The sequence below is a fragment of the Ceratotherium simum genome, chromosome 29 (genome assembly GCF_057802395.1).
Source record: "Ceratotherium simum simum isolate JZ-2026a chromosome 29, ASM5780239v1, whole genome shotgun sequence".
In the NCBI taxonomy this organism is placed as follows: Eukaryota; Metazoa; Chordata; class Mammalia; order Perissodactyla; family Rhinocerotidae; genus Ceratotherium; species Ceratotherium simum.
Window position 1 is genome coordinate 37,718,431 of NC_141928.1, and position 27,768 is coordinate 37,746,198.

Genomic DNA, 27,768 nt, shown 5'->3' on the forward strand with positions numbered 1-27,768 from the left:
GAATAGTAGATAAATTATATAGCCAACTATCAGTTGTCTGTGCTAATGGAGGGGACCAGCGATGTGGATAATCAAAATATAATTTACATTTAGCTTTGGAAAATACTTACAGTACTGTATAGCCCTGTATAGTCACAGCAGTCTAGACCATACAGGATCCAAACAGGTGGTTAATGATGTCTGAGGACCTCTCCCCTTCAGTTTCAGAAATGCAGCTCTACAGATGTTATTGAATAGCTTCCTCATGTGAAAGATATTCTAAGGTGAATATGGCATCGCCCTTCCCTAATTTCACTCACTCTCTAGTTGGGGAGGCAGGGACAATCATAAGCAACTCCATATGAGGCAAACTGCAACAGGAAATGGTAGTCACTATACAAAGAGATGACTGCAGGAGGCTGTGAAAGGATGAGTGGGGCCGTGGGGGTATATCAAGATCTCTAGTACCTTTTTGTAATGGTAATTTTCTCTTACTATTTTATGGTTAGAATCTGTCTTAGTCCATTTGGGCTACTGTAAACAAACTACCATAGACTTGATGACTTATAAACAACAGGAATTTATTTCTCACTGTTCTGGAGGCTGGGAAGCCCAAGATCATGGTGCTGGCAGAGTCACTGTCTGGCGAGGGCGCATTGCTTCATAGATGGTACTTTCTTGCTGTGTCCTTAAATGGTAGAAGGGTCCAGGGAGCTCTGTGGGGTCTCTTTTATAAGAGCAGTAATCCTGTTCATCAGAGCTCCACCCTCATGACCTAATCTCCCAAAGGCTACACCTCCTAATACGATTTCAACATACAGATTTTGGGGGGACACCAACATTCAGACCACAGCAGGATCTTAGACCCAAGTCTTTCCTGGGTATCCTTTCTTCTGGAAACTTGGAGTACCCCATGGATAGAGGTTTACAAAAGTAATTCCTTTTTTTTTTTTTTTTTTTGTGAGGAAGATCAGCCTTGAGCTAACATCTATTGCCAATCTTCGTCCTTTTTTTTTTTTTTCCCCCTTTTTCTCCCCAAAGCCCCGGTAGATAGTTGTATGTCATAGTTGCACATCCTTCTAGTTTCTGTATGTGGGACGCCGCCTCAGCATGGCCGGACAACTGGTGCGTCGGTGCATGCCCGGTATCCGAACCCAGGCTGCCAATAGCGGAGCGCGCGCACTTAACCGCTAAGCCATGGGGCTGGCTCCCAAAAGTAAATCTTGACATTACCATTTAGGTTTGCCTTTACAACTTTCAGGACTCAAAAAAACCCAAAAAAGATCCAGAAAGTCAGCAGCAGAGGAAATCTAAAGATAGTTGAAAGAAGGAAATAATAAAGATAAGAACCAAAATTATTGAAATAGTAAAATTAATAGCATCAGCAAAAACAGAAGTTGGTTATTTGAAAATATTTTCTTTTCAAAAGGAAAAAGAGACTTCTGGAAAAACTACTCAAAGAAAAAGTACAAATAAACAACGAATGAACAGTGTAAATAGCTTAAAATACAGTATAGATTTTTAATTATAAGAGAGTACCGTATAAACTTTATAAAGTTCAAAGTTCAATTTGAAAATGCAGATAAATAATTCTCTATAAAAATATGAATTAATCGAAATGACTGAAGACAAAAAAACCTACCTAAACTAGTATCACTAAAGAAATTGAACTAGTACTCAAAATTCTCCCCACCAAAATATACGAGACCCCAGATAGTTTTATAGTCAAGTTTTACCAAACCTTTATTCAGAAACGGATAATCCAGAAGAACACTACCAACTTATTCTGTGAAGCTATTATAACCTAAAGCCACTTCAAAATATTTACAGAATGGTATCATTTTTATGAAATCTGAACAGTTCAAACTTACACTATTGTTTATTGGATTATTCATTAGTAGTAAGAGTGTAAAAACATATGAGAATGGCAGACACCAACTTTCAGGCAATGGCAACTTCTGGAAAGGGAAAGAGATGAATGGGAAATGAGAAGGAGAGTTACACAGAGGATTTCAATTATATCAGTAATGCTTCAATTTTTGGAGGGGAAACCAAAGTAAATTAAGGTAAAATTTATGGTTTGATAAAGCTGAATGATAGATACAGATTTCCATTACTTTATTTTCTGTACTTGCGTATATATTTAGAGCAATTCATAATTTTTTAAACTCTGAAAATTATGTTCCTAAGTGTATGGCTACCAGCTTGGTCAGATATCTTAGAATTACAAATTGAGTATATAATGCCAAAGTTATGATAAATCAGCTAAATTCTGTGCGGGTATTTCACATGCTTTCTTCCTAAGAGGTTTTCTAATTTTTCTTCAATACCTAGCTAAGAAGTATTGAACATTTATAAATAAATTTTAGGCAAGATGGCAGGAGACAGAAATGGGAGAGTTCCAAAGGAAATCCTCTTTCAAAGAACAGGTATTACTTGGTGTCAGATATGCTGAGTGGATATGTGTCACTGATCATGATATACAAAGCCTACTGTACAAAGCCTACTGTGTGGGCAGGGTTCAGGCCAAGGATGTGGATTTGGGAACTGTCAGGGTGGGGAGGCCAGAGTCATGAGAGTGGGGAGCTGTCCTCGGTGATGAGTGAGGAGAGTAATCTCATCTTGAGTGGGGGGAGCAAAGAGAAGAGAGGGCTCCTTTGGGGTGTTTCAGAATTACCTAGGAGCATTTTCAAACTAGACGTAACCCACCACCATCCTGCTCCCCACCGTAAGAATCACTGCCGTCATGAGCAGTGAGTGTTGAGTTAAAATATGCTTGCAAACCACTTGTGTAGAGGGAAAAGAGCAAAGCGTTAAGAATTTACACCCACATTTAGGGTGTAAATGTGAAGGGAAGAAGAGAAAGGAGAAGCACTTGATGGAAGGCTGTTGAAAAGACAAATAAGCAAAGGTCTAATGCAACCTAAGGCCAAATAAAGTAAACCTCCTAAAGGAGGTACAAGGCACATGCAGTGGGGACCCACCCTCCGTTGCTGTTAACTCAGACAGGGAGCGGTTTGGCAGGGAAGATTGAAAAAAGATAAGAAGGGTGTCATAGGTAAAGAAGTAAGGGAAGCAGATAGCATGTAAGCAGGATTGGGTGTCTGGCTGGCTGATTCGCCCAGCATCCCAGCCAGATCACATCCTGGAGCCACAGCGTGAGTCTCAGTGACATAGGGCTCATCTCTAATTACGGTGGTCCATAATCTTGCAGAAAGGTTGTCTGAACAGTGTGCCCTTGTGACATCATAATTTCAAATGCAATTTGCAGGAATGTGCAGAAAGACGGATGTTTAACCAGACCTTTCCAACATCTCCATTCATCTACTACTATGATGACAAATATGAAATCCAGGAGAGAGAACAGAGAATAAAACGAAAAGTAAAAGGTGTGTTATTAGACTTCATGTTAGATCACCTTTGCGGTATGTTCTAAATTTCTTTTTGCACTGTCGTTGCCTGCTTTGAGGGTCATTGGTTAGCACAGAAAATGTTTTTAATAATTACCATAGAATCTGGAACTTTCCTAATCTCCAGAAATCAAGCACCTACTTCAAAAATCCTGTGTTGTGGGGCCAGCCCCGTGGCCGAGTGGTTGAAGTCCCGTGCGCTCCACTTGGGTGGCCCAGGTTCACGGGTTCAGATCCCGGGTGCAGACCTACCCCATTCATCAGCCATTCTGTGGAGGCATCCTACATACAAAATTGAGGAAGATTGGCACAGATGTTACCTCAGGGCGAATCTTCCTCAAGCAACAAAAGAAAGAGGAAGATTGGTAACGGATGTTAGCTCAGGGTGAATCTTCCTCACCAAAAAAAAATCCTATGTTGTCATCTGTTCATAATAAGCATTTTTCTCACGTAATGATCATTTTGGAAAATGTCCAGAAAATACCTCTATCCATATATGAATGCAGTTTTTTTAAAGCCTCCTTTGAGATTTTTCAGTTTGACAAGTAATTATTTTTTCCCTTTGCATATAGCTAGTATTTTTCATGGAGAGAAAACTTTCCCTGCTGAGTGATTCCTAGTGATTCCTGGAGTTTCCCCGAAGAATGACGGTCTTAGGGCCAGCCCCGTGGCTTAGTGGTTAAGTGCGCACGCTCCGCTGCTGGCGGCCTGGGTTAGGATCCCGGGCGCGCACCGACGCACTGCTTCTCCGGCCATGCTGAGGCCGAATCCCACATACAGCAACTAGAAGGATGTGCAATTATGACGTACAACTATCTACTGGGGTTTTGGGGGGGGGAATAAATAAATAAAAAGTTTAAACAAACAAAAAAAAAGAATGGTGGTCTTATTGGCCACCATTGCGAGAGAGCTCCAGGTCCACAGCCACCATCTGTGGTTTCTTTATTTACTGTTGCTAACACAGAGTTCTTTCTCACCAAATTATTATCATGTAATTTAAGCCTATTTTCTCTGCCTCTGTTCTTGCTTGCTATATACTTCAAGATTGTTTACCAAGTTACTTTTCTTGCTTCAGAACAAAATAGTTCCATATTTTTCAAGTTGATGTACACATTATTGACTCTTTTGGCCTTTTCATTATTCTTTTCCAAACTCTCTCTGAGTTCAGGTTCTTTTCAAAATGAGGATACTAATTCTAGAGGAATTACTTCTCAGCTCCTATATATTTTACATATTTTATTTTATATAAGATTTATCTCAACTCTATGTAGAGAAATTATATAGTACATGAAGATAATGATTAGGCAACTAAATTAGAAAAAGAGTAAAAAGAAATTCTGATCTATTGGAATTTTTATTTTATGATGAAGTCTATAAGTAATTACTTGTTTTTGTTCTATATTCTAGAATTTATGTTTGGTTCCCTAAATATACTACTTTGCACTTCATCCCATTTTTTATTGGCCATTTCTTTAATCTTTCAAGATTCCATTGACGTGTTAGTTTTCATCCATCACTGTAATCTCATCTCCCACCTCCCCATCAGAATCAACTACCATCAGACACTTGTAGTAAGAGTGCCACATCCTGACAAAATATGACATGAGATCTGGCACTGAAATCTCTCGGATACACATGTGTGTGCACACAGTCTCCAAGCCAGTGATCTCTACTCTAGAGGAGTAATCTTTCCAGTTTGGCACCCACCTATAAGTATTGTAACCAGACTTTATCTTCAGAGGATAATTGAAATGTCATAGGACTCTCAGAAGGCCCTTTTATACATCTTGCTTCACCTTATCGTCAACGGCCGTTTCTTTATCACTGCAGGAATTTGAATTGGTCAGACATGGCTTTTCTTCACCAAGCTAAGATGATTACTGCTCTCACTGGTCCTGGTCTCCATTGTTTAGTGTAGGTAAACTGTATTGAACAGGATAAATATTGTTGGATTTCTGGATGTTTTCCATTTTAAGCAATCAGAAATATAGAACTACAACCATTCCATTTTTAGTGAGTGATTTTTACCTTAGTAAGAGCTCTTTAGAATGTCATATCATTAACACATTTAAATGTCTGGCTTCCCTCTCTGCTAAGTTATTTACCAACCTGTGAAAGCTCTGCGTGGACTGTCTAGCCACTGAATATGCAAAAATACTTTTATATTTTCCAGAACTCCAGAAAAATGGAGATTTTCCAAGGCAGTTCAAGAGGCCTCATATGGAAGCAGCAGATAAGAGGCCCCACCATGATATGAGGAAGAGCCATACCTCACGGAAAAACAACAGGTGGCCTCAAGAAAAGAAAGAAACCCAAAAAGAAGCAATGAGCAGGAGCAATCGAGAGCGTGAGAAGCACAGGAAGGCTGACAGGTGTCGTGAAGGGGATGAGGACTTTCCCAGGGGCCCCAAAATCCACTCTGCTCCCAGCACTTTCAGAACCCAGAAGCCTCGCAAGTCTTTTTGCCACTCATCGCATTACCACAAGCCAAGAGAAGACAGGCTGCCCAAAGAGGGCAAGCGGGGCAAGCATGAGCAAAAGGAGAGCTGCTCGGAGGGTGACAGCAGTGATCATTTATTTCTTATTAAGCAGAGGAAGAAAAAGTCTAAGCTGTGAGGCAGCTTCTGATTTGGCTTTCCAGTGTTTGTCTGGTCTTCGTGTCTACAACATCCTGGCAATATTTTATTATCTGTGATTAAATAAAGTGAGTTTTTTGGTTTTTTAATCTCAGCCATACCTAGAGCTTCTGGACAAAGACCTTGGAGATCCCACTTCTCTGTCCAACAGCTTTTTAGGTAAGAAAACAGATAAACTAGGACTTCCCTTGTTCCATTGTGTCATTTTTACTCAGAATCCCAGGGATAGGAAGAATTAGTCTTTTCAAGAAAACTTTTTAAAAATAATCTAAAAAATAAAAGCTCATCCAATGTAATTCATCTGCAGTGTATGAAAAATCCTTGCAGGAAAAGAAATTAATACTGATACAAAAAATTCATCTATCTTTGTCAGCATTACTTCTTTTTTTAACATCAGAGAGGATAATAGCTATAAATCTAAATCCAGCTCTTCTTGCTTCTGAAGCTGGTGTCAGAATCTTCCTTTGGTCAGAGCATCACAGGCTGAAAAATGAAGGTGTCATCAGGGAGTTGGGCTACAGCAAAATCCAAGTACTGGATCCATCCATGTAAATGTCATGAGACAGATTGCCTGAAAGAAGTGAAAAAGAGTCATCAAAAATTTTAATGTAATTTTAACAAAATAGTTTTTACCATTTTTACAGCCACACTTCAAGAAGACTGTCAGATACATAGAGATGAATATTGCCCAATTTAAAAAATTGTTTTGTTTTCATGGGTTTTTTAACTACCACAAAGCTATCCAGAAACTTTTGTACTTGTGAACCTTTTGTACTTATCAAAGCCTAATGTTAGAATAAGAAAAATAAAACGTCTGAAATAGAGTGAAGAAATTTGTCTTTTATGTAAAAAGACAATGCGAGTTTGGGTGACAAAGAGCATACTTGGGTTGGACAAGTGGCTAAAGTTACAAAATCTCCCTAAACTGGGGTCAGAATGCCTTGTCGCCCAAGCACCAGCTCTGTGCCAGAATAAGATGAAATACAGTCAGCTGACAAGGACAGTTTTATAATGTTGGATTCTTCAATTTTGTGTTTTACTCTTTGTGAAGTGTACAAACTGCTGTCTCGTAGGATCAGCTCTCTTATCTTTGGGGCAGGGAGAGTCTCTCCTCCCAAATCAGTTTGAATGTAAATTGTAGGTCCAGTCTTGAGTCTACACCTTCCCTGCCGCTGCCCAGCTTTCAGCCAAATGTCAGGGTTCCTTGTGTGTTGGTGCGTGGCTTCCTAACGTCGGCTGGGATTGTTTTGACCCTAAGGTAAGTGACTGGAGTCTTTTAAGACGCTGCTAAAAGTGACAGCCATGAAAAACAGCTTGATAGTGTGGTGAGCCTTGAGATGATTGGCATTATTCCTCAGTAGGACCTGGGACACGCGTGGCTTATTATCGATGTGGTGTGACTAGTGTTCCTTCAGATCCGAGGGCATCTGCTTTCAGAGCAGAAATGGGATTGCTGTTCTTTAGGGTCTTTCATACATGGAAGATTATATGGAGGAGGGAAGAAAGGAAGCTCTTTTTCTGCTTGTTTCTGCACATTATCTTATATTTCCTCCCAAATTGTATTTCTTCGTTAGACAAACATTTTGTTCTGGGCATAATGTACCCTTCAAGTCCATTTGTATGCAGATAGGAAAGGCAGCTGAGCTTCTTGACTTGTGGGCATTAGGATGGTAAGGAACCAGCGGAAACACAGGAGCCTCTGCTGCATTTCCCCTTCGTTGGCCCTGGCGCCTGGCTCTTACACCAAGTGTTCAGTTAAGTCAGGCAGTCAGTCAGCTCACACACCAACTTTCCATACAAGAAGGGGGAGTTTAAAATCTAGAGAGATTTGACAATCAAGTAAGATTTTAAATGGATAAATAGGATTAAGAGAAGAAAAGCAGATGTCCCAAACAATAAGGATCCCTATAGTTGCTAGGATTGAGGAGACTCTCAACATCTTTTGCTTCTGGCCCCACTTTGATCAGAAGCAGCTTGAGTGGCTCCTTTCCTGGATTCTAGCTTGGCTCACGTTTGGCATTCTTAGAATAGAGCGGAGAGAAACTAGCTCCCATTCTCTGTGGAAAGCCTTGCTTTCGTGGACCGTGCTATTCGTAGTGCCTGTTATTTCAGAACCATGCTATTAACAGTGCCTATTATCACTCTTTATTTTTATGTTATACAAGGAGTACCTATTCATTTTAAAGGGAAATAAAGTTTTAAATCATACCTGATTTTTCTACCCAAAAATATGGTTAAATTCTTAGTGTCTATCCTTCCAGATTTTTTTCTGTACATAGATAAATTTTTTGTAACCTTTTTTTTCACCTAATCATGAAAATCTTTCTTTCCAATCAAATATATATCTATGTTACCAGATACATAGCCAAGTTTTTTACCCACCACACAAGAGGGGCAAGAGTTTTTATTTTGGGTGACGTCAGCTGGGAGACGAGAACTCTCAAATTTGTCCCATCTCCCCGAAAGATGAGAGGCAAGGGGTTTTAAAAGTGGTGAGGGAGAGCATGTGCTGGGGTTTTAGGTAAGGGAGGGGGAGCATGTGGACATGCTGGCTGGCACTTTCCCACCAGCTTGCATTTGACCTTGAAGACTGAATCTCTTTCCTTTGATTGTCTGGACTTTTCTGGTTGGTTTTCATCTTCAGCCTTCGTTTGGCCTTGTGAGGCTGAATCTTGATTTCCTGGGAAAAACAGCTCACTCATATACTAAGGACAGACAGAAAGACCTGGTTAATTTTAAACAACAGTTGATTATGCTGAATATGCACAGCTGCAGTTAGCAAAGCTTATCTCAAAGTTTTTGCTCTCTTCTTGTAGCCCAGGAAGGATTTTTTTAACCTCTTTTTGCTCTGTTTCAATCCCTACTGTCTTATGATCATTCCTCAATCTTGGGGAATAGGGGCAAAGACCACTCTAGCTACTTCCTGCTGTAAAACAGTGAAGATCAGGATCAGAGAAACGAAACTATTTTACCTTTATTTTTAAATATTTTGGGGTACCAGGTGGGGAGAGCAAGATATGCTTTGCATGACTAATATTTTAGTACTCTGATTAATGGCTTTGGAAGAACACTTAAGTTTACATTTACTACACATATTAGTAAAATAGCCCAAATTTTAGTATCCCCTCCATAATGGACCTCAGTCCTTGGGGAATCTAGGAAAAGAGTCCTGTAAACCAATCAAGGTTAGTGTCTAGAACCCCAAGTGAAATCTGATGTAGGCAAGTTGCCTGCTGTCTATAGTCCAACAAATAACATAAGAACCTGGGAGTGATTTATTACTTATCTTTAGAAGACCGTTTTCTGAACAGCAACTTGCAGTGTGTTAGGGATTCACTTGACCATTCAGAGAAGTCAGTGTCAAGAGTATGAAGTCACCCAAGGTTTGGGTGATTCCACTTGTGATGTTTTTCTATGGCATAGTTCGTATTCCCCATGGTGTTTCTTGTATGGTCCTATCCAGCAGGGATGAAGTCCAGGATTTCAGGAGGACCAGTCTTCATGACAAAGATGACACATCCGACAGTGCCTAGTTCCTTAGTTTAAGTTCCCTCCAGGTCTTTTGGATCATTTCTAGAACATAGGGTCTCCCAAAGTTAGGCCTACATTATGTAAGCAAGTAACCAGATATTTAATAAGAAGCATTTCTAGAGAAACAAAAACAAGGTTAATTATTGGAGCAAATTATAAACCAATTTCTGAACTCAGAGGATGGCCAGTTAAGAAGATCTCTAGATGTAAGGGTTGAAGCATCCCCTGCAGATTAAAATGTCTCCAATGATGTCATCAGGCATTCAGGTAAACCTTTTAAGTGGCTTACACAGCAACGGGCATGAAGAGTGTCCAAACGTGCACTCTCATGGTGTCCTCGCTTAGGTTTATGACAAGTTGTCCAGCTTGAGTTTGCAGGCCTTCAGGAAAAATGATGGTTTTAGTTCTCAATGATTCCAAATGAAAAGGACAGGAAAGAAAAATATTCAAAACATTAATTTGGAGATCCATACCAGATATTTGAGGAAACTAGAATTCAGGATCCAGTCCAGTTTACAGATAGAAAACAAAAACCTCGGGGTCCGGCCCAGTGGTGCAAGCGGTTAAGTGCGTGCGCTCCACTGCGGCAGCCTGGGGTTCGCCGGTTCGGATCCCGGCGCGCACTGATGCACTGCTTGGCAAGCCATGCTATGGCGGCATCCATATAAAGTGGAGGAAGATGGGCACAGATGTGAGCCCAGGGCCAGTCTTCTTCAGCAGAAAAAGAGGAGGATTGGCAGATGTTAGCACAGGGCTGATCTCTAACCTCACAAAAAAAAAAAAAAGAAAACAAAAACCTCAAAGACAATTAATGGAACTGGAATTCAACATCCATAAATATGTATTATAGTTTCTGTTGAAACATAGTTTTTTCTCTAAAATCACCCCCGTTTTTACCAAAGATAGCCAAATTAAGACTCATTGGTTGGTAAAATAAGTCTAGTTTTAATAAACTTGGCCCAATTATTTACATAAGTACAGCAAGAATAGCAATTGATCATATAGTCTCTTTTTTGTGTACGTGTGTGTGAGGAAGATCAGCCCTGAGCTAACATTCATGCTAATCCTCTTTTTGCTGAGGAAGACCGGCTCTGAGCTAACATTCACTGCCAATCCTCCTCCTTTTTTCTTTTTTCCCCCCAAGCCCCAGTAGATAGTTGTATGTCATAGCTGCACATCCTTCTAGTTGCTGTATGTGGGACGCAGCCTCAGCATGGCCGGAAAAGCAGTGCGTTGGTGCGCGCCCGGGATCCGAACCCCGGCCGCCAGTAGCTGAGCGTGCACACTTAACCACTAAGCCATGGGGCCAGCCCCATATAGGCTCTTTTAAATCTGCTGTGCTGGAACTCTTCATAAGGAGTCTCAGATCAAACTTTAAAGGCCGCTCGAGGCCAGGAAAGTCCTTGGCCAAACCAAGGACTTGTCATCAGATTTGCCTGTTAATACCTACAGATTTGGGTGAATTCCTCTCTTCTTTTGAGGTTCCCCAAAATAGTGAGGTTCCAGGCACCTGCCAGGTAAGTGACCTTCCTTACTTATCCATAAAGTTGCTGTTTTGGAATGTTGTAAACAAGGTACCAGGCCAGTATTTCTAGGTGGCTTTATTTCATGAAGTCTAATCTTCATTCCTCAAAAGCTATCTGGTTCATTCCTCAAAAGCTATCTGGTCATATCCGAGCCTGTATATGCTTTTTAAATACGATATTTCAGTCAAAGCTTTGATAATATAACCAATGTTTCCAATTGTGTCCTGCTATAAGGAGAACAGATTCTTATTGAACTTATGCAAATAACTATATTGCCATGAAATAAGAACATTCACTTACTAAGACTTTTCAAATTCTGGAGGGATCAGGAAGGGAGAAAAAAATAAATGTTTCCATTCTCAGCAGTGCTGAGGTTGAGAAACCCTAACCCTTTCTCAAAAGGAATTCTCACTAGGAGTGGGGGTTCAGGTTGTCTTCCACACCCAAAAGGATGCAGTCTTATCTTGCAAGGCTTAGACTTTCATCACACTGTGCTGGTGTTTGAGAGTTTGGTGGGACATGTCCTGTTCATCTGAAATATGGACCACCAGTTCCACGGCATGAAGATCTACAGACTGTTTGGACTCCTTTGTGGAGGGAAAGGGCCACTGGAGACTCAGCCAGCTGAGGGGAATTACTGGCTAGGATGACCAGGAAGCATGGATGCAAATGCTGGAGGCCAGGCTGGATGTCAGCTCTGTGGAGATAAATACGGAACCCTGGCGTGAGAACAAAGGTGGGGGAGTGGGTTGGAGACTATCTCGTGGGACATTTGATTCATTAAGAATGTCATTAGGTTGTAGGAGCCATCACACAAGGACCAAGTCCAGCCCAGGCCCTTAAGTTTTGGGCTTAACATTTCAAAGAAGGAGCAGCCATTGGAAGACAATTTATTATGTGTGCCATGCAAAGAATCACTTCAGGTGATGAGGCTGTTCCCCAGGCACTCTAAGCAGAGAGAACAAGTTCAGTTTCTGGTGTATTTATTTGCTTATTTATTGTTGAGGAGGATTGGCCCTGAGCTAACGTGTTGCCACTCTTCCTCTTTTTGCTTGAGGAAAATTGTTGCTAAGCTAACATCTGTGCCTATCTTCCTCTATTTTGTGAGACACCGCCACAGCATGGCTTGATGAGCAGTGTGTAGGTCCACACCTGGGATCTGAACCAGCGAACCCTGCACCACCGAAGCAGAGCACATGAACTTAACCGCTATGCCACCAGGCCAGTCCCGTTTCTGGTGTATTTAGTGTATACAGTCGATATTGTACCTACTCATTCTAACAATTATGAAATAAATCACTTCTTAAAGTGGTTTACTAGGAAAGTGCTTCCAATAAAACCCAGTAAGGGAGTGGGGAAGTGAGACAGGGAAGAGAAGAGAAGGAATCCAAGCTGGATGCCTTAACAAGTCCAGTCCCACAGAGGGTAGCTTTCAGACTCCCAAGGGGGCGCTGGAGACAGTGCAGGCCACACCTCAGAGTTGCCCTGATCAGAGGCAAAGGAGTATGTGTATATATATCATGTTTTGTTTCAAGTCAGTCATTGTTTAAGAGCTGCCCCTAGGAGCCTTTCCCAGTCAACTTTGGCTCTCTCTGCACCCAGGGAGAGTGGCTTTGGGTAGCCCCCAATAGAGACACAGTGATACCAATGAAACACGAACATCGTCGGCTACAGCCATCATCTCAGAACAGTCCTTCCCGCAAAAGAATACACCAAATTATTTTTTTAATTATCTTTGAATGCATAAAGTACAACTTCATTTTGATGTACTATGTGTAACCATTTTCTCAATAAGAGTCTATCAGCTTGTGGGACCCATATATGACAGTGCAACATGAAAGAGCCCAGATATCAAATTTATTACAGTGGTGTTTATCATCATCATTATCAAAAGTAGTTTTAGGAATTTCTACTTCCAGCCAAGATTGGAGTAACAGGGACCAGATTTACCCTCCGTCCTGAAACAATGTAAAAAAAATATGAAGCAAGGGCCAGCCCTGTCGTGTAGTGGTTAAAGTTCCACACACTCTGCTTAGGCACCTGGGTTTGCGGGTTCGGATCCCTGGTGCAGACCTACGTCACTTGTCAGCCGTGCTGTGGCGGTGACCCACATACAAAATAGAGAAGATTGGCATAGATGTTAGCTCAGGGCTAGTCTTCCTCAAGCAAAAAAAGAGGAAGTGGGGCCAGCCCAGTGGCGTTGTGGTTAAGTGCGCACGCTCCGCTTCGGCGGCCCGGGGTTTGCAGCTTTGGATCCCGGGTGCGGACCTATGCACTGCTTATCAAGCCATGCTGTGGCAGGCATCCCACGTATAAAGTGGAGGAAGATGGGCACAGATGGTAGCCCAGGGCCCATCTTCCTCAGCAAAAAGAGGAGGATTGGCAACAGATGTTAGCTCAGGGCTAATCTTCCTCACCAAAAAAAAAGGAAAAAAATTTAAAAACAAATATGAAGCAGTTTTCAAGACGTTGAACATCAGACAAGGAAGGACAATGAACTTTGAAAGATGACAGGGGGCCCGCCCCGTGGCTTGGCAGTTAAGTGCGCACGCTCCGCCACTGGCGGCCCGGGTTCGGATCCCGGGCGCGCACCAACGCACCGCTTCTCTCACCATGCTGAGGCCGCGTCCCACATACAGCAACTAGAAGGATGTGCAACTATGACATGCAACTATCTACTGGGGCTTTGGGGAAAAAAAGGAGGAGGATTGGCAACAGATGTTAGCTCAGAGCCGGTCTTCCTAAGCAAAAAGAGGAGGATTAGCATGGATGTTAGCTCAGGGCTGATCTTCCTCGCAAAAAAAAAAGATGACAGACAAGTGAGGGGTGCCCTCCGATTGCCCCAGCTGACCGCTTGCGGAGTTTCCCAATTGTGGAGCAAGGAGGAGAAACCCAGAAATAGCTTCACAGTCTCTCTGAGTTGAGGAAACAGAGCTGTGAGCCCAGAAAAGTCAAAGTGACTAGAGTTTGCAGGTCACATTGCCAGAGAGGAGAGACTGCAGAGAGTGGGTGCCCTGAGATCTACTGCAGAGGGTCCCCGTCTAGTCTTCAGCTGAGACCGGTCAGCGCATATGTGTGAGGGAACCACCTGGGAGGATGAGAGGGAACTCTTTCTGGAGCTCACTCAGGGCCAAGAGTAGTCTGTGTTCTCACCAGTCGGAGTGGAAAGCCTCATGGTTCATGCAGCATTGACCAGAGTACTCACAAGAGTGTTTGACTTGGTAATGGGGAAAATTAGCCCTGGTCTAAACTCCTCTGGTCCTGCCTATTTGGCTTACAAGCAAGACCTGAAAGAATCAAACTTTCCAAATAACCAATTCCAAGAACAAACCTCAAGTATATTTATAGGAATACAAGAATATGCAGCACCCAATAAGATAAAATTCACGGTGGAATACTACAAAAAATGCGAATTGATCCATGGTGACAGAAAGCAGATCTGCGTTGGCCTGGGGGTGGGCATGGGTAGGAGGAGCAGGAAGCAGTGATTACAGAGGGGCACAATGAAACAGGGGTGGTAAATGATTGTGGTGATGGTTTCACAGGTGTATACACAAGTCAAAAAGAAAGTCTAGTTTCCTTCATAATCTACTGGAAACGATGTTTTTTCACTGAATTGTGAATATTCTGAAAAAACTAGGCGAGGCCAGGATTGGTAGTCCACAGGCATCCTCAGCTGTGTTCCTGCTTTGCCCGTGTGGGGCCAAGAAGAGCCATCACAGGCGAGTGCCCAGCTCTAGGGGACTGGGGGAGGGCGGCAGCTGGCCTCTCAGGCCTGGGCAGGAGGAAATGTCCCAGAGGAGCGTGCTGGTTGTCAACGTAAATAATCCATAATCAATCTATAAATCAAAATTGAGGTGAGTTTATTATGAGCAGACTTTTGAGAACCATAGCCCAGGGCCTGCCTTCCCCAAGGAAGGAAGGGCACCAAAGAAATGGGGTGTACAGAGCGGTTATATACTGTCAAAGAGCATGTATCACGTAGGATTGCAATGTTTCTTTTACAATAGCCACGAGATCGCCCTGCCAGATTGCCCTGCCAGAATAGCTATTGATGGACACAGCGGGGAGCAGGTCTGCTGTCTCAATGGCTGTGGCTGGTATCAGGTCTGTTGTCTGGAGCTGGGTGGTCACAGGATGAGCGCAGCAATCAAATCCTAGCCTAGGGAGAAATGCTTATCCTTAAGGAAATGCCACTGTGGGGGAGGTTGCATCCTTATCTTAAGGGCATTTACTCTTCTCTTTGGGACATAACAAAGCAGATACACAATGCGCGTTTGAAGGTAACAGGCCCTGTTGGAAAAACAAACTCAGGCTATATTAGTTTTACCCCAAATGGCTTCCTCATATGCTCCAATGCTTGCCATTTATTTATCATGATCAATGCGCCAGCGTCGGGGGAGCTGTGGCCCGCAGGCTGACGTCTGACTTCCTGGCCTGGCGTGTGGCGTGCAAAGCTTTGGCAGCCTCATCTTCTGCAATTCTTCCCTCCTCTTTCTCCTCTGTCTCCTTCACCCTTCCAATCCCTTTGCATGAATGACTAGTCCCTCGTATGCTCTTGCCTCTGCCCGAAATATCCTGTTCCACTTTATGACCACCCCAGACAGCATCAGTCCTTCCCCCTTCGGTATTCCTGTTGCCTTCTCAGTTAACAAATATTTGCCATGGGTCATTTTGTGCTGGGTAGTATTCTTGCTTAAGGTTGACATTATTAAGAGAAATCTCAAGCCTTAGGGGCTAACAAGCAATTGAGGAGATAAACATGAAAATGAAGACTTTGTCATACAGCTGAGGAATACAGGGATCCATATGGATTGTCCTGCCGGAAGGAGTCCAAGCGGGCTGGGCAGGACCTTTCCTGCCCAGGACTTCCGATGGGTCTTCCTAACAGAATAAAATTTTCCAGGTTAACAGAAGGGGAAGAGCTCTTCAAGGAGAAGGGACCATGTCTGTAAAGGCATGGAGATAGGGAACAGCAAGGATGCCCCCCATGTACGTTTCCTAGGGCTATGGTAACAAATCACCACAAACTAGATGGCTTAAAACAACAGAAATTTGTTCTCTCACATTTCTGGAGGCCAGAAGTGCAAAATTAAGATGTCAGCAGAGTTAGTTCCTTCTTGATGCTCAGAGGGAGAATCCGTTCCATGACTCTCTCCTAGATTCTGGTGGCTTTGGCAGTGCTTGGCATTTTTGGCTTGTAGACGCATGACTCCAATCTCTGCCTCATCGTCTCCTCTGTGTCTCTGTGTGTCTTGGCTTTAGGGCCCACCCTAAATCCAGGAGGATCTCATCCCAAGATCCTTAATTATATCTGCAAAGACCCTACTTCCAAATGTATTCACATTCACGGGTACTGGGGATTAAGACTTTGGTATATCTTTTTGGGGAACACTATCCAACCCACTACACACCCCAAGAACTGTAAGGAGAATTGCTTCTACCAAGTTGCACTTTGTTTTTATTCCCTGAGCTTTTATTGGCTGATGTAGTATTTCATCTATTTTTCTGTCTCTGAATTTCCATTCTGATTTATACTTTCCTCAAGACAATTTTAATTATTCATAATTTCTCATCTTGCATATATCCTTACACCTCAATTCTTTTGTGCAATACGTGTTGGGCAAATAAACGTATGAACTGAAAAGCATCTGTCAGATTTGGGGGCATGGAGCTCCTTGGAGACCTTTACCAAAGGAGTTCCAGGATAGTGGTGAGCCAGGAAGGCAGACTACAGCGCCATGAGGAGGAAAGGGGCTGCTGGGAAGAGGAGAGAACTAGGTCTCTTTCTGAACAGGAAAGAGGAAGGAAAGTGTGTCTCTTTTTAAGCCCTTGGCTATGAAAGGTTGACAGGACAGAGGACTCTGGCTGGAGTCGGGTTGCCGTCGACGAGAAGGTGCTGAAAGGGAAGAGGATGTTAGAGCACTGAAGAAAACTCAACTGATGGCATTCTCGAGGAGGCGGGAAGGATGGACCCAGAGGGATGCGCGAAAGGACGTGAAGGCAGGTATGCAGACAGGTGAGCAAGGTGAGGAAATGGTATCCTCAGTGCCTCCCTCTTGAAGGAGAAGCTTTTTCCAAGAATAAGGGGAGAGGGGAGTTATGGGAGGACCACCAATGGGAAGGGGAAAGCAGAGGTCTCTGGGGACCCCTGGAGTGGTACTGGGGACCCAGGGTGGCTCAGAGACCAGCAGTCCCGTTATCTCCTATTCACATGAGGAGTGGTCCCCTCTGGAAATGCCCTGTGGCTGCCAAGTGAGGGGAGAAGGTGGTATACGTGCAAGGGAACGATTTCCTGTGGGAAAACCAGACTGTTGCTTCCTTCCCTCTAACTTATCTGCTTTACTTTTCATATAAAAGAATTCAGTTCTGTACACGCTAGTGAGTAGTCCTTATAAATTTCCACATATGCCCCTTAAGTATGTCTACCAAACATAACTCAGCCTCTTACACAAGACAAACCAGTGTAGACACATGGCTAATCAGATGCCATCACAAGGAAACGTGCCGGGGCCGGCCCTGTGGCATAGTGGTTAAGTTCAGCGTGCTCCGTTTCAGCAGCTTGGGTTCACTGGTTCGGATTCTGGGCATGGACCTACACCGCTCGTCAGCCATGCTGTGGCGGCGACCCACATACAAAATAGAGGAAGATGGGCACAGATGTTAGCTCAGGGAGAATCTTCCTCAAAAAAAAAAAAAGAAAAAAGGAAGCATGCCATTTGACCTCGGGTGACGTGTGACCTCTCTGGGCCTCGAATCCCCCATTATAAAATGAAGCAGTGGCATCAGCCTGGATGAGTTCTCAGTACTCCCTGCTCTGGTATTCTGTGGTCTAATGGTCATTGGTAGCCCTTGGCTTAATCAGAACCGTTCTTGATGACCAGTGCGCAGCACTGCCTCCCTGTGGGCAGCGCTCAGTCAAACAGTAGCTCCCCAAGCCCCACCCTGCCCGGCTCTGCCGGTTGTATCCAGCTTAGCAAGTGTGGCGCTTGCAGTAACCATCACCCTGACTGTCTTCCCAGGACCCAGCCTCTGAGAGCCTTCTTGTTCTGTGCATTCTCCTTCTCCATCCATCTTCTCAGCTGCTCACAGCGGGCCCAGCCCCTCTCCCAGGAGAGTCTTCCAGCTGATTCCTCGTGGCTCCACAGCCAGTCCCTCATTCATGCCTCACCAACCAACCACTTAGACATGGCTCGTGCACAGCATAGGAACCTTATATACATGTGCCGCAATGGTTGGCGAAACCTCACAATTGTGGTCATTTTTAGGAAATGTCGGATATTATAATCCTTTGGTAATGAACATAATCCCTCCATTAGATACTGTTTGAATGGGAAACCCAGTTTCAGTGTGGGTCATTTCCCCTCACAGTGCCTTTTTGAGCACACAGTTAGCCTTAAGTGCTTAGAACTGGCTGTTCTACAGCAGCCACATGGAGGCAGGTCTCTGTTTTTTGCTTTCACATGACTAATCTCCAAAGTTCAATCTCCAAAGTCACAAGAAAGGAAAAGAGGTCACAAGAAAGCAAGAGCCACAGTTCCCATGGCAGAGGCAAATGGGAATCCATAAGGAACCCAGAGTTCACATCCCAACCCATGCTCTGGTCAGGTGTGGCCCACACTGGCCCTCCACTGAACTAGGGCCATCCAGCCAACTCAGTAAACACTTCCTGAGCATCTCTGCTGAGCGAGGTCCTGTGCTGACATCAAGGGCTCCCTATCCTTGAGGAGCTCTTGTTTTCTCTCTAGTGGGCGAGACAGATGTAAATCCTATTGAGTTCTGCAACAGGTATTTATAGGATAGCTGTCATGTGCCAGGCACTGCACTGAAGCCGAGACACAGGGATGACAGACAGATATGATCTATGCCCTCATGGGGCTCGTAGCCATGGAGAAGATGATGCTGTGCAAGCAAGCTGAATGCTGCAAAGAGCATGGCTCCTGGTGTAGAGTAGACGCTCAGATATCTGTTGATAGAAGAAAAAGATGAAAGCCATGTCTTCTTTATCCTTTCTCCCAGGGCCCAGCTTGGGACCTGACACAGTTAGGCTTCAGTAAATGAATTTAATTCACTGGTCCCCAACACCATTCTGTACATGATATTACCAAAATAGAGACAACTAAATTCCAGTCAACTGGCCTGGAAGGTTGCACTTCCAAATGGGAAGGTCAGCAGTGGCTCCTTCGGGAAGGAGCCTTCAAGGCTGGAGAGGGTGAATGTGAGGCTCACGTTGTAGGCTTGGGCAGTTACGGAGCTGCTAGTGTTGCTCTGTCAAGCGTCGGGCAGACAAAACAAGATGTAAACTTTCTAAATTATCAATGTGAGGTTTTTCATTCAAACGGAAGATATGATCAAAGAAAACAAAGTCCACTCACATAATGCTGGAGCAGAAACAACCCTGATCTTTCAGAAAACAACCACACATACTTCCTGAGAGAACTTTAGTCCAGGAGGACTAATTGTTTTTCTCATCAAAAGCCACTGCTTCAGAAAGAAACCCTGTGGGTGCAGTGCTGTCAGCTGTCACAATCCATCAGACGTGTTTCCTGCCCACAGCTTCCATTTGACGGTGGGAGAGAAAAGCCCTGAAACAGATGGTGGTCACTCAAATTGGAAAGAGGCCTAGATATGGGACTGTGCAGGAAGAGGTCACTCTCTGTATCCGTGGTGGTGGGGACCCAGGAAAACTCCACAGCGGAGGTGGCATTGGAATTGGCCCTTGGAGCGCAGGGAAGACTGTGACATGTAGGATAAGAGGAAATGCATTTCAGGAGAAAGCCAGGTCTGGGCAACAGCCTGGATGTAGGCAAACCTGGGGCACACTTAAGTAAGAGAGTCTAGTCTGTTTACCTTGACTGCGAATGACATGCAGGGGAGTGGAGGGTGATAAATGGGAGCCAGATCACTGAAGGCTCTGAGTGTCAGGCCAAGGAGTGTGGCCCTCTGTGTGTCATTCTCCTCATCTGTAAAATGAAGCTCATACTCTCTCTACTGCAAGAATTAAAGTATCTAATATATATGAACAAAATATATTACTTGCATAGTGTCTGATAGATGGAAATGCCTCATAAAAAGGAGCCGATACAATGGCAGTGGTGGCAATGGGGAGCCACCACGGATTCTGAGTAGGAAGAGGGATGATGTGTGTCCGTCGTGGATAGCCTCCATCCGCAGGCTTGGAGATGGGTTTTAGATTAACACAGCACTCCACAAATTGGCACTTTTATAATTTTAGTCCTCTTAAACATTGCTTTTCTTCTAAGGAATTGTGTCATTTATTGGCCTTTGCACAGAGAAGTGGTAGGTGGTTGTCTCAGGGTTCTCCAGAGAAACAAAACCAATGGGATATGTATACATAGAAAGATTTATTTCAGCTCACGCGATTGTGGGGGCTGACAAGTCCCAAATCCGTAGGGCAGGCCAGCAGACTGAAAGCTCAGGCAGGGTTTCTATCTTATCGTTTTGAAGCTGAATTCCTTCTTCTTCAGGAAACCTCAGTTTTTGCCCTTAAGACCTTCAACTAGGGCCGGCTCCGTGGCTTAGCGGTTAAGTGCGCGCGCTCTGATGCTGGCAGCCCGGGTTCGGATCCCAGGCACGCCCCAAGGCACCACTTCTCCGTCCAACCCGAGGCCGAGTCCCACGTACAGCAACTAGAAGGATGTGAACCTATGACATACAACTATCTACTGGGGCTTTGGGGGGAAAAAAATGAATAAATAAAATCTTTATAAAAAAAAAAAAAAAAAAAGACCTTCAACTAATTGGATAAGGCCCACCCACATTGAGGGAAATCTCCTTTACTTAAAGTCGATTTGTTGTAGATGTCAGTCACATCTATAAAATATCTTCCCAGCAACATCTAGACTAGTGTTTGAGCAAACAACTGGGTGCCATAGCCTAACCAAGTGGACACACAAAATTAACCACCACAGTGGTCTTTATCTCAAATGTGGAAACTGGGTCAGAGAATGGCAAACTGAGGCAGAAACTTGACAAAATCCTAACCCCTAGTACATGGCACCAGGCCTGCCAGGTAACTTTTGTACCTTGGTATTATATTTATTCCTGCTTCCTATATAAAATTCTCCACAGACCACAGTCAAGCCGAACACCTGTGGGGTATATTGTACCAAATACTGATGCAGCTGGGGGTGCAGACTTTGACTTGGTGCCAGAAGCCCTTCCTGACTGGAATTTCCAACCGTGAGACTGGCCGCTGGGACACAGTGGACTCGTGGTCCCTGGAGGTGAGCAACCAGAGCTGTGGAGGAGGTTGAAGCGTCTGCTGAAAGGGAGACCACCCAGGAGAAAGCCCTCCCCACCTCCCCAGGAGGGTCTATGACTTCTGATAACCCTAGATACTAGAAATGTTGCTCAGAAAAGTCCCTGTGTCTTCCTCCTCTCCGCACCCCTCCCCCAGCCCCAAGTGAGGCGTCAGAGGTTGGTCAGAACACGGAACCTCCCTGAAATGGAAACCATCTGCGGGCCTTTCTCACCCTTCCTCCACGCCCCTCTCCCCCGCCAGCCTCGCCTGGTTAATCTTTCTGGGAGGGGAGCCTCTGCCCCAGCCTCCTTTCACACCCCACCTCGTCCTCCACACCCACCCCAGCGGAGCCTGGGGGGCCCCGGGGATCCGCCATCATCCTGGACGAGTCATGGGTCACCAGCCGCCTCTCTTCTGTGCCTACACCCGTTAATCATCTCTTCCTGGTGATTTGCATGGCAACCCTCTTTCACTTGGCTGCTCAGGGGAGTTTTCTGGTTTCATCGCCTCAGTTACCCCTGGCCTCCTGGGTCATTCTGGATTTCCCTGCCTCCCCACCACAGACCTGGCTCTGAGGCCTGCCTGTCTGTGCTCCAGGGGGTCCTCATCTTTCCACAAGCCTTTGCTTCCCACCAGCAAGCCAGCTTATGCATGCAGCACCAGCTTGCCAGGTGTGGGGAGACTCCGGCCATGGCAGGAATCCTGAAGTCCTGGTCGATGTCAGATCTCAGAGCCTAAAAGATTGTCTAGTCCACTCTGTCCCTCCTGCTTCACCCCCATTTCACAGATGAGGAAACTGAGGCCAAAACGGTGAAAAGGCTTGCTCATGGTCACACTTCAAGTCAGAGGCAGAGCCAGGCCTAGGCCTTGGGGCACCCCTCCTCGGCCCCCTCTGTCTCCCTCTGCCACAGTTTGTCAGCAGCTGCTCTGAAAATTTCAACAGGTTAGGAGTGAGTGGAAAATGTGTTTAGTGTTTAAAAATTGAGTTTTGACTGCATTGTTCCCTCCAGGCACCCTCTGCTCAGATGACAGCTGTTTGCAAGAAGCTCTGGGCATAGCCGTGAGCTGGGCTGTGGCATGGGGGCCAGAGGGAGAAGAGGCCTCCCTCCCAGCCAGGAGCCCTTTTAGCCCAGTGAACTGAGCACCTCTGAAGTAACACCTCCCCAGAGTCATCAGGAGGAGCCAGGGAGCAGACCTGGACAGGGAGGAAGCTGGGAAGGAAAGAAGTGGGGAGCAGTGGCAGATCCAGAGGCGGAAGAAGAGACCTGAAAGACTCGAGTTCCCAGATCATCCAGGGCCAACACAAGTCCCAACTCCTGCTGTAAAATATTGTTTCAGGGTTCCCTCAACAAAGAAACTGTCAAGACCTGAAAGTTGTCATTCTACAACTCGGGGGACCTTCAGAAGTTATCAAGCCCATAACCCTCTATGGTACATGTGGGGAAACTGAGACCCTGAGAGAGCCTCATATCCCATAGTGAGATAGGGGCAGAGCCAGGCCTGGCGCCCAGGCCCCTGCCTCCCGGTGTGGGACTCTCTCCGCCAGCAGGGAATGGGGCACGGGGGCAGGGTTTGGAGGAGGGTGAAGCTGGGGACGTCAGTGGCTAGGGGTTGAGCTTTTCCAAGCCCTGGAGGCTGTGAGACAGAAACCCCCAGAGGAAAGCTGGGGTGTCTCTGTGACAACAGACTCCTGGGGTGCTGTGGAGAAACCCGTGTGGTTGTGATGGAGAAAGAAGGGCTGTGAAAGTGAAATTTGCAATTTGTGAGGGGGAAACTGAGAATTTGTTCTCCGTCCCATGCAAATGACCTGCGGCCTTCTGTCCTGCACCTGCAGCGGCTCACAACACACACAACTCGGGGATCGGACGGGCCTGGTTCCCACGGTCTGCGCTCAGGGGACCAGGAGCAGGGAAGGCCTCCCTCAGTCTGGAAGGGATGTGCTGGGACACCCTAGCTCCATCTGTAGGGTGTCTGCTGGGCTGAGAGCGGGCCTCCTTTGTACCTGGCTGAGGTGACCCCGTTAGGGATGACCCTCTGAGGGACAGCCCTGGATTTCCTGTCCTCTCCTCTCCTGCCACTCCCCCTCTTATTCCCCACCCCAGGCACCCCCACATTTTCACTGCTGTGAGAATCTGCTCATCCTGTGTCTCCTGCGGGAAATGCCCTCCTTCCTTTGCTTCCCCCCAACCCTGTCAGCCTGGTCAGAATTTCCGCGGGGAAACCTTCCCTTCTGCTCCAGGCCCCATCTGTGTCTCTCTCAGCTGTGCCTCCCAAGCTCCGTGTACTTCCTCATCCTAGCCCGGATCTGCTGGTTTCCAATTGTCTGTTTACACTCTCAGCCTCCCGCAGTAGACTGGGAGCCCCTCAAGGGCAGGTACGGTGTTGGGTTCATCTTTGTATCCCAAAAGCCAGGTGCTTTGTTTTGACCCATTAGAGGCCAGGAAGCAAACACCTGGCATGCATGCTGCTACTGTCCCAGTCAGAGCCCAGGGCAGACGTTGCTAATCAGTCATGATTACCTTTTCCTTGGGGCTCAGAAGGCTTCCCTCCTCAACACAGGGTTCCAGGTAGGCACTGCCTGGCAACCAAGATTGACCCTCCTCATGAGACTGGTGACCATCCCTGGGGGTGCTCAATACATGTGTGACTCAGACCTTAGCTGGGGGCCACTGGCCCCTCACAGATTTGGCTCCGACCCTGTGGTCTGTGCCTTCCGTGAGAAATGCCAGGCTGACTTCCTCACGCTGCCGCGGCCTCACTCCTGAGACAGTCCAGGCGGGAAGCACAGAACCTTTCTCAGTCCACACACACACACACACACATTCACCCACATATACATTCACGCATGCCCACACACACACATATTGACACACATACACATGCTCACACACTATACATATTCACACACTGACTCAGGCACACACTTGTGTTTCACACATGCACACTCACACATGCACACAGTTACACACACAGACACACTCCCATTAAACATTTCATGAGTTTCAGGAACTTCAGTGGAGATTTTGGGGCATTGGGGAGATGTTACATGACACAGAGCACAGCTTCTGACTGTGCCCGCGGTTCCCTCCACCCACTCTCTCTGTCTCTCCCCGCCTCTCCCCTCCGTTCCTCCAGCACTGCCCCGCCCCAGTGTCAAGTTGTTGTCCCTCTGTCTTGTACAGCCATTCTGTTTCCTGCCCTGGAGCTGGGAACAGTCTATACCTGTGCCTGCAGATCCCAATTCACCAGGTAGAGTGTTTCCCAAAGAGTCATTTGAATCACATATTTCTCCATCTTGTTTCAAATATTGTTGTGAGTTAAGGGATGGCTGTCATGAAGGACGTTTGTCTACCGCTCTCCATTTCCCATCCTAAACAAACACAATTCAGTGACAAACACCATCTTTATGTCCCAACTTGGTACCCACCACTGTGCCAGCATTACACATACAGAGATGGTATGCCCCCAAAGTTCACCCAGCCTAGTGGCAAAAACACACACACAAACAGAGATGAGTGAAGGGCATAATTAACGCCATCCCTGGAGGCAGAGGGGTGACTTCCCTGCCGTGCTATGAAGGTTGAGCAAATTCCAGGTGAGTACGATTGGGGAGGTCCTGTCTGTCGGAGGGACAGCACGCACAAAGCACAGGAGGGACAGAGCAGGTGGCATCCATGCTGGCGTGGGGCTAAGGGCAGAGGAGCAGCACAGGAGGAGCGGGGAGAGCAAGCAGAGGCCAGACTGCGCCAGGGCCCGGGGGCTGGGGCCGGGACTCCATGCTGCTGCTGATGGGGTGTGGGCCACCTGTGAAGGAGAGCCAGCGTGACAGACATCTTCCCCAGAGGCGCGAAGCCATGCGCCCCGTCTCTGCATCACCAAGGCCTCAGAAGAGTGTTCAGAGTCTGACTCTCCAACACACACACACACATCGGAGGCCACCATTTTCTGGCTGCTGTCACTGCAGATGAGTTTCACCTGTACTTGGCCTTCATATACATGGAATCATCCAATCTGAACACTGTTGTGTCTGGCTTCTTTAGCTCAGCATGTCTGTGAGATTCACCCGTGGGTAGCATCTTTTAAAGTTTCGTTTCAAACATTGCGAGTTGGGGCGCTGAACTCGGAGGAACCCAAACTTAACACAACAGTTTCCTAATCACCCCACCACAGAAGCAGGGCTCTCGTAAAAACGAGCTTTTATCCTCTTCTTTTAAAAGCTTACACACAATGCAAGCCCCAAGGGCCACACTGTACGGCGGGCCCCACCCGCGGTGAGCTGCAGGAGTCTCACTCCCGTCCCGACTTAGGAGACTCCATTAAACCCAGGGTGGATTTTCCATGCCCAGTGGTTTCCCATTTTGTCTTTTAATTTTTACTTTAAGGACTTAATTTTAACAAAAGAGCCAAATTACCACCATGCTTTACAATGAACTTGTTTGGGGGAGTTAAAAACAGGCTTTAGACTATGGAGCTTTAATTAACTTTGGAAGATGGTAATTAAACAGCCCCCGTGCCCCATCTCTAGCTTTGCAAAGGCAAGGAAGGGAGGCCAGAATCTGGAGTTCTCACCTGGGCAAAACACTGGAGCCCCCTGAAGAGCTTTCACATTCCCCACGCCCAGGCCACACCCCCGACCAATGACACTGGAGTCTGCTGGGTTTGGACCCAGATACCAGGATAGTTTTTTCAGCTCTCAGGCAATTCCAGTGTGCATCGGAGGTTGAGAATCTCTACTTTAGATTGATTGGCAGCTGTCGACAGTGATGGGATGAGAGATGGGGGAGAAAGGGAAATGAGCGAGGCTGAGAGACACAGAGAGGTCTTCACACCGAAATACATCTCAGCTTTGGAAAGAACCAAGGGGGTGGCCACCAACCCAGGTGACACCAAGAGACATTTCCAACCTCTAAGGAAGTTATAGGCTGAACTGTCTTGCCCAAAATTCATATGTTGAAGCTCTAACCCCCAGCACCTCAGAATGTGACTGTATTTGGAGATGGGGCCTTTAAAGAGGGAATTACGGTAAAATGAGGCTGTTAGGGTGAACTTAATCCAATCTGACTGGTGTCCTTATAAGAAGAGGAAATTAAGACAGACACGGCTTGGGAGGGTTGGTGCACAGGCACAGAGGGAGACCTTGTGAGGAGGAAGCAAGAGGTGGCCGTCTGCAGGCCAAGAGAGAGGCTTCAGAGGAATCCAACCCTCCAGCACCTTGATCTTGATCTGCTACTTCCAGCCTCTGCAACTGTGAGACAATAAATGTGTGTTGTTTAAGCCGCCCATCTGGTGTTTTATGATGGCAGCCCAAGTACAGTTTCCCTTTCAGCTCTTTGGCCATATGTGTAAAGAGTCCTACAGGGTTACTCCTCTGGCCCAGCATCTCCACTCATAGGACTCTGCCCTAAAAAGTAACCAGGAATGCCCTTAAAGAATTATCTATAGGATGTCCATAGAATGTTCTTTATAATTGTGGATATAGGAAATGTTTGACAACAGGAGATGGAGAAGTGAATGGTAGCAATCAATTCAACTGAGCATAAAGAAGCCCTTAATTTATCAAGATTTTTAAAGCTGCACATTCAGCATGATCTCTCACCTGTGCAAAAGTGCATGGATCTTGATCTTGATCAACATGCTCATTCTGAGATCTAACCCAACGCCGGGACGCTGGGCGTGTGTCTACTTTCTTTGGCTTCCAACTTCTAAGTTACCTAGGTAACCACGCCTCCCCCAACACACACATACCCACAGGGTCTCCTTGCTTCCCAGTTTGTGCCTCAACCTACCCATCTGTATCCCAAACCCATACACAGATGTATAAACATGGAAAAATGTATTGAGCTGTAACTGCACTTTACGTAAGTTATACATCATTTTCAAATGCAGTGTAACGAGGCTGGAAGTTAACATGGTACATACACGGTGACTAGTCCAGGGTCTGTGGAGCTGGGAGGGGCTGGGGCAGGAGGCCCAGTTCTGACTTAGGTTGGAAGCATGGAATCTGGGAAGGCTTCCCCTGAGAGGTGGCTCTTGAGCTAAGGCTCACAGGTGAAGGCAGAATGAAAGGGGGAGAAAGAGCGTCTCAGACGTGCGCAATCAAAGGCTCAGAGGCAGTCCAGTGAAGGGTGCATCCAGGTGGAGAAGGTGGAGAAGAGTGGCCGGGCTGGGGCGTGGAGCGTGGTGGGAGCTGCCGAGGGACTAGACGGGGTCACCAGGCTGCAGATGGAATTGTCTATTGTTTTGGCTTCAGGAACAATCCTAGCATGGCGGGTCCAGGGCGGCCTGTGTTGTCAATGGCCTCAGAGTGGGGCCAGGCAGTGCCAGCTGTGGGGTGCAGGGAAAGCAGAACGGGCAGAGGTGCAGCTCGAGTCCAGATGATGTGGTGAGGTCCCAAGTCACTGTGCTTGGGGATACAGCCGGGT

At 46.0% G+C, this 27,768-nt stretch overlaps 1 protein-coding gene and 1 long non-coding RNA gene across 8 annotated transcripts in view; both read left to right on the forward strand.

The window, feature by feature from the left end:
• ZCCHC7 (zinc finger CCHC-type containing 7) overlaps positions 1–6,849 on the forward strand; it is a 244,601-nt gene extending 237,752 nt beyond the window's left edge. For all 6 annotated transcript variants that reach the window (XM_014782004.2, XM_004423227.3, XM_087419462.1 and 3 more), the window contains 2 exons: positions 3,251–3,368; positions 5,563–6,849. In XM_014782004.2, coding sequence (XP_014637490.1) covers positions 3,251–3,368; positions 5,563–6,005 — 561 coding nt within the window. In that variant the 3' untranslated portion in view covers positions 6,006–6,849. The remainder of the gene's footprint in view (positions 1–3,250; positions 3,369–5,562) is intronic.
• Positions 6,850–10,781: 3,932 nt separating this feature from the next.
• On the forward strand, positions 10,782–27,478 carry LOC147913265 (uncharacterized). Of its 2 annotated transcripts, none has more exons than XR_015549000.1 (3): positions 10,782–17,089; positions 21,175–21,329; positions 22,357–27,478. It is a non-coding gene; the product is annotated as an uncharacterized LOC147913265 (long non-coding RNA). The 2 variants fall into 2 exon arrangements; XR_015548999.1 differs by having other exon boundaries at positions 10,783–17,101.
• The last annotated feature ends 290 nt before the right edge of the window (positions 27,479–27,768 follow it).